Raw genomic sequence first — 7,141 nt, 5'->3', positions numbered from 1 at the left:
TGTAAATTATAAGAAAAAAAAAGATATGAAGTACATTATTTATATGAAAAATATAAATATTTCTATTAAAAAACATAATTTTTAATTACATTTTAAATTTTTAACAATAAATATTAGCATAAACGTCATATGTATAATTATTGTTAGTAATAAAAAATAACTTTTATTTATGAAAATTTTTAATTAAATATCATTTTTAAATGTTCTATTTTAATTGATGAAAATAAAAAAAATAATAAATTTTTTGGATGACGATGAAGTGAATTATATTATAATTATGTTAGCAAAAGAAACCAAATATAAAATTGTGATAGAGAAAAGATAAAATAGATGATAGATGAATCTTTTATATATATATAGATAAAGTAAGCTTTTAATAAGAAAATATGGATAAAATTATATCATACAATCAAAATAAGAAAGAAAAATGTAAGAATAATTTTATTTATATTATCTTTCTATTAGTGATAAAGATAATTAATTTAAAGATAAAATATTTAAGAAAAAAAAAAAATTTTTTTTTTATACAAATTATATTCATTCTTAATCATTTATCCTTATATCAATACAAATTATAGTTAAAGAAAAGAGAAAAAGTTTTTGATAGGAAACATTTAAATAACTATGAAACATAAATATTTTTCTAAAAACTTTTGACCATTCTCTTTCCCTACTTACTTTATTCCCATTAGGCATCAAAATGATTCTATTTTTACAATTTTATTCATGTATCTTTTTATCATATTCTCTCTTTCTATAAAAATGAATTATGAGTTTTATACTTAAAAAATATAAGTTTTTGAAAAATTATAATAAATATTTTTAAATTACTATATATATGGTAATTTAGGTCTTTTTCATTTATCTTATCTTATATTTTTTTTATATAATTTACCAATAATCATATGCTTTTTTTTAACTAATATTTTAATAAAATATTTAGATTTTTTTTTTTCGTCAAAATAATTGTTTTGTAGATTTTAATTTTTTATTTTCTTATTTAGTATTCTTTAACATTATGCCCTTTCAAAGTATTAATAAAAATTTGTTGTACTTTATTATTTTTTTAAAACAGTACTATGTGCCAATTTTATTAAAGTACCAGTGTATAAAATATAAGTTTTTTTTTTAATAATAAAGATAATAATATTTAGAAAGTTTTGTTATTCTATCCATGTTTACTTGACGTTTTTTACGTAATTTAATACTCGAAGCATGATATTTATCTTTATCTTCAACTTCCTTATCTATTTTCTCAGTTAAATATTTTTTCTTAGGACTTTTACGTACATTATCAATTTTTGTAAAGTCAAAAGGTGTTGATGGATTGTATGCATGAGCATGAACATAAGCAAATGGAGAGGTACCTTGTTCAAAGGCTCCTGATAAAGGAAATCTTACACCTTGTCCATTTGGACCAACAGGTACTGGAAAATCTATACCACCAATAAAAAATGTATCATCTCCTTCTTCAACTTCAACACCAGCTGTTACAAAATGAACAAATGGATTACAATATGGTGGTTTACATTTTGATGGCATATAATTATATGGCATTTTTCCAATTAAAACTTCTTTAGCTTTTTCTATAAAAATAAATAATTTTAATTTTAAAGGTAAAAATATAAAAAAAAAACATACTTCTTGCAGCTCTAAATGCAGGACTTTGTCCAAGTAATACTAAAGTTTCTGGTTTAATTCCAAGTTTATTAGTAGGTCTTACTTGAACACCAACTTTTGTATCAGTATTAATATGACCTGTATACAAATTAGCATCCAAATCCCAATTACCCCATCCTGGTACAGGAATATTAAGATCACTACCTAAGGCAACTTTATTTGCTGGATTAATTTCAATACCCCAATTAAATTGGTCTGTAAATGGAAATAGAGGAAAATTATCTGCTGTAATAAGTTCAGGAAATTGTTGAGTTTTAAGATCTGAATTAACTATATGTGGTTCCAGAGATCCTATTATTTGTGATATAGATTTATGAAAAATTAGTAATAAAATATTAATTAATAGAAACATTTCGTTATTAAATAAATAAAATAAGATTTCAATAAATGTTAAAATATATTTATTAATTATTTGACATATATTCTATTTGATCTAAATTATCAAGATATTTATAACTTTTTCTTTTAATATTATTAGTTTAATTAAAATGAAACAAAACCAAATTTCATTTAAATGTATATTTATATAAATAATTATTTATTGAATTTCTCTTTTTTCTTGATTTTATATTTAGAAAATTTAAATCATTTTTATTATTATCTTTTATAAAACTTTTTCCAACATTATCAATTTTTGTAAAATCAAATGGTGTTACGGGATTGTAAGCATTAGCATGCATATATGATACAGGTGATGTACCATACTCAAAAACACCAGACAATGGATATCGTACTCCTTGTCCTAATAATCCAACAGATACAGGAAAATCAAGACCACCAATAAAAAAAATATCATCACCTTCTTCAAATTCACTTCCTGCAGCAACAAAAGATACAAATGGATTACAATATGGTGGTTTACAACGTAATGGTTCATAATTATATGGAAGTTTTCCAACCAAAACTTCTTTGGCATTTTCTTAAAAAAAAATAAAAAGTAATAATGATTAAAAAAATAAGACATACTTCTAGCTGCTCTAAATGAAGGATTTTTTCCAAGTAATGCTAATGTTTCAGGATTTATATTTAATTTATTTACAGGTCTTACAATAGTACCAACTCTTGTATCTGTATTAATATGCCCTGTATATAATGTACCATCCATATCCCAATTACCCCATCCTGGTACTGGAATATTTATATCAGTAGATAATGCCACTTTATTAGCTGGATTAACTTCAATACCCCAATTAAATTGATCTGTAAATGGAAATAAAGGAAAATTATCTGCTGTAACAAGTTGTGGAAATTGTGATTTTGTTCTATCACCATTAATAACTAAAGGTTCTAATGATCCTATTACTTGGTGATTTGTTTCAAAAATAAAAGAATAAATAATAACAATAAATAAATATAATTGATCTATCATAATTTTTTTATATAAAAAATTTGATAATAAAAAATAATTTAAAAAAAAATATATATATATATAATTAACTAAAAAAATAATAATAAACACACCTATAAAAAAAAAATAAAAAATAATAAAAAACATATTTAGGTGTTTTCAATATAATGAATGATATATATGCCAAAAAAAATGTTATATTAAAATGGTAATAATAAAAATAACCTTGATTAGATAAGATATTTCATAATATTTTTTTTTGTTGTTATTCATATTTATTCTATATTAATATATAGTAATAATTCATTTAATTTTTTGTTGTTAAAATCCATTTTTTTTTTCCTTTTATCCTTATCTCATTCAGTAAATTTTAAAATTTAAAATAAAAAAAAAAAAAACAAATAAACAAACAAAAACTATTAACTTTAATTTTTTTGTTCATCAATACGCATTCTTGAAATTTCAGGTATCGTCTCGTTAATCATTCGTGCTATAGGTTCGTCAATTTCATTGTTATTCGTATTGTTTTGTTCAGCAATCGCCTGCAGTTCTTTTCGGGTATACGATATTTTATTATTTTGGTTCGTTCCTGAAGAACCAGCAACACCTTCTATAAGATTTGGAGTTGAGCCAGTATAAGAACGTTTCTCACGGAAAGAACTATAAAATAGAGATAGGAAAAAAAAAAAGTTTATATTAATTAATATATAAATATTATGTTACCTTCTACTATGGCAATGATGAAAACTATTTCTATTATTATTTGATATATTATTGTTATCATTTTGTCCACCACCTCCTCCTCCCATATTTAATGGCATACTCTTTCTCCTTTCTCTTCTTAATTCTTTTTCATCCATACTTAATCTATTGGATCTTCCTATTCTATTAATATAATCAGTTAAAGCATTTTGTGCTGCAGTAAGGTATTGAGGATTAGAACAACTTAAACGTAATGTTCCATCAGCCTCAGTTTCAATTTTTATTCCCATATTATCAATATTATTATCATTTCCTTCTTTTATTATAACTTCATCATTCTCTAGTAACTCTCTTGATGGTGAAATATTTCTTCTAATTGTTTCTTCAATAAGTTTTTTAGCATATTCAATACTTTCTTGTGATGTTCCAGTTATTGTTAATATACGATCTTTAGATTTTGAATCAACTTTTTGAAATGATACTACAGTTTTAGATAATTCCTCAACAACAGCTATTCTTCTACCTTTAACACCCATTATTTTACCTGAATCAGCATTTCTTATTGTTATTTCTTCACGTATTTGGGGAATTTTATTGTTAGATTTTTGACGCATATGTACTACAGGAAATGTTCCATCATTTGGAAATATTTTATTTAAATTACAATTATTAAATAAGGCATTTCTAGCAGTCCATGCTCCAGTATCAGCATCATTTATTGGTTGATGAATAGGTTGAGTTTGAATGGTTGTACCCCATGATGGTATACCATTTGTAGCTGGTATTATATAAAATCCTTGAGCTGTACCACCAGCAGCAGCAGTTTGATCACCTGTAACAAATAAAGGTGCAGCTGTTGTTGTTGGAGCTGGAACAAAATTTATAGCACCAACAGGTATTGTATTAAATGCTGTTGATGCTCCAATAACAGAACTTGTCATTTTATCTTTATTTTCATTTTTAGATTGATGATTTAAATAATATTGTGTATGAGCCAAATTAGGTCTCCATCCCATGGCACGAAGTTCAATAAGTTCCATAATTTTTAAACGACATGGTGTACCTAATTGTCCAGAATCTCTACAACAAGCTTGACGTAAAGATATAAATACTTTGTTAAGATTTATCTTATGAGTTTGTTCTAACATTCCTCCCATTAATTTTAATTGTTGACATAATAAAAAAATATTATTAGCTAATGAGGCAGTAAATTCATTATTCTTAACAGCTACATTAATATGATCCATTACAATTAATAATTGATCTACTGATAGTTGTTGAATATCTTGAAAATTTCCAGAATGCCTATTTGACATATGATTAGAATAGGAAGATCCACTACCATTAGGGGAAATATGAATAGTTGTTGTTGTTGGAAGAAACTTAACAGTATTCCGATCGTTCGTATTGCTATTCATACTATTACTTCCATTCTCTGAATGATGATATTGGTGCTTCATAATTGATTATTTAATTAAAAAATAAAAAAAAAAAACTACTTTGTCAAAGATTATAAAAATTCGATTTTCTTTTTTTATAATATTTTTTTTTGTTGGTACTTTGGTTGTTGAAAAAATCGCAAAAATATAGATATAAGATAAAATATGTCGATAGTTTATGGAAAATAAAACTTATTTCGTCTTTTTTTTTTGAGGATAAGAAAATATATGTTGAAATATTTTGTTTATTTTTTTGTGAGAAGGTATTATTGATACTAAATAAAAGATAAAGTCGTCAAGATAAGGAATCCGATTTGAGAATCCAAAAAATCCTTGTGACGATTTGAGGACAGCTTTGTAGTAATCTTTCTTTGAGAAGAAAGAATTTTGTTTAAATTTTGGTATATGATAACGGCTCACAAAAAATTCCTGTTATCGGAAGGTCTTTTTTTTTTTTCTAAATAATAATACCTAACCGATGCTTATGATTCTTTCTCTATCTCTCTCCAAGTTTATAATATTGATGTGTATTAATAGTATTAATATATGAATTTTATCAGAGTTTCTTGATAGTTAATTATAGAAAAACAACAATGGTATTATAGAGTATTTAAAATTAATAATATAAGTCGTTATAATCTGCAGGCGAATTTCGTTTTCAGTGATTCTAAAAAGTTATAATTGATAAAATGTGATAAGTCATCTTAAAAATTGCCCTCTGCTTTTTGTCGTATATATGTAAAGAGAATAGTGATCAATTTTAAAGAACGTTACATGTTGAAATACATATATAATATAATTCTGTTCAGTTTACCTCTTTACAACATTATTCTCAAATTTTCGTTAAAATATTATATATCTATCATCTATCTGCATATATAATTACAAAGGCAAAAAGTTAAACCTTGGCATTTAATAAAAATTATAAATATAAAAAAAAAAAATTTTTTTTTAAAATAAACTATATATATATATAAGAAATTTAAGTATATAACTAGAAATTTATATAAATGTAAATTAAAATGTTATATTTAATATAATGATGATACTTTTAAACAATTGAAAAATTTAATAGAAAAAAGGTTGGAAAAATTATTTGTGACATTTCATTAGGTTAATAAAAATTTAATTAAATAACATTTATATTACAGTTTTTTTTATAAAATATTTTTCTAAATAAAAAGAAGAAAAAATTAATAGTAAAGTCGTAAATTATTTGTTAAGGTTATCAAATGATAAATTAAAAAGTTTATTTAAAAAAATTAATTATAAAAAAGAAATATATAATTAAGTAGTATAAATAGATGTTAATAAATACAAAAAGTATCTTTTTTTTATACAAAAATCCCACCTCTAAATCTTTTTTTTTTTTTGCTTAAAAAAAAAATAGAAATCAATGTTATTTAAAATATTCTTTAGGTCTTTTTGTCATTTGAATTGAAATTTGATTCTAATATAAATTTTTAAGTATAATAATAAAAATAAGTTAAAATATAACAATTATCTTATAGTATGTTTTAATAAAAATATAATAAAATGTACTTCAAAATTCTGATCATTTATAAAATGTCTTGGTGATGATTTTTAGTAAACACCCGAAATTAATCTTCAAAATATTTATAATTACATATTTATATTTAATTAACCTACTCCAAAAAATATCACTTTAAATTTTTGTATACATTTATTGTTAAAATAAAATGCTTATTTTAATTTAAAAAATGACTCATAAAAATTAGTTTTAATGTATATATATATATATATATACATATATATATTATAATATAATATTATTTTTGAACTACATAAAATTGAATATAAATGATTCTTTAAAATTATAATAACAGGAATAGACAAAATAGTTAGCTTGTATAACATTACAAAGCTTTCTTCTCCTATTATATATATTTATATATATATAAAAAGAAATTTATATAGTGTTTAAAAGTTAATCAAAATATAATCACATCTC

At 22.6% G+C, this 7,141-nt stretch overlaps 2 protein-coding genes across 2 annotated transcripts; both read right to left on the bottom strand.

Annotated features, from left to right (window-relative positions):
* Positions 1-1,128: 1,128 nt before the first annotated feature.
* SRAE_2000223300 (Hypothetical protein) lies at positions 1,129-3,049 on the bottom strand (the record flags this gene model as incomplete). Its single annotated transcript, XM_024653279.1, has 4 exons — positions 1,129-1,586; positions 1,642-1,971; positions 2,294-2,599; positions 2,647-3,049. 4 exons carry the CDS (start codon positions 3,047-3,049, stop codon positions 1,129-1,131), a joined length of 1,497 nt encoding a protein of 498 aa, XP_024506771.1.
* Positions 3,050-3,453: 404 nt separating this feature from the next.
* On the bottom strand, positions 3,454-5,190 carry SRAE_2000223200 (Mextli; the record flags this gene model as incomplete). The annotated part of the gene is made up of 2 exons (XM_024653278.1): positions 3,454-3,688; positions 3,752-5,190. 2 exons carry the CDS (start codon positions 5,188-5,190, stop codon positions 3,454-3,456), a joined length of 1,674 nt encoding a protein of 557 aa, XP_024506770.1.
* Between the last annotated feature and the right edge of the window lie 1,951 nt (positions 5,191-7,141).

The sequence above is a fragment of the Strongyloides ratti genome (assembly GCF_001040885.1).
Source record: "Strongyloides ratti genome assembly S_ratti_ED321, chromosome : 2".
NCBI classification, from domain to species: domain Eukaryota; kingdom Metazoa; phylum Nematoda; class Chromadorea; order Rhabditida; family Strongyloididae; genus Strongyloides; species Strongyloides ratti.
The sequence above is the reverse complement of the archived record's forward strand: the minus strand, read 5'-3'. Positions and strand labels throughout refer to the sequence as shown.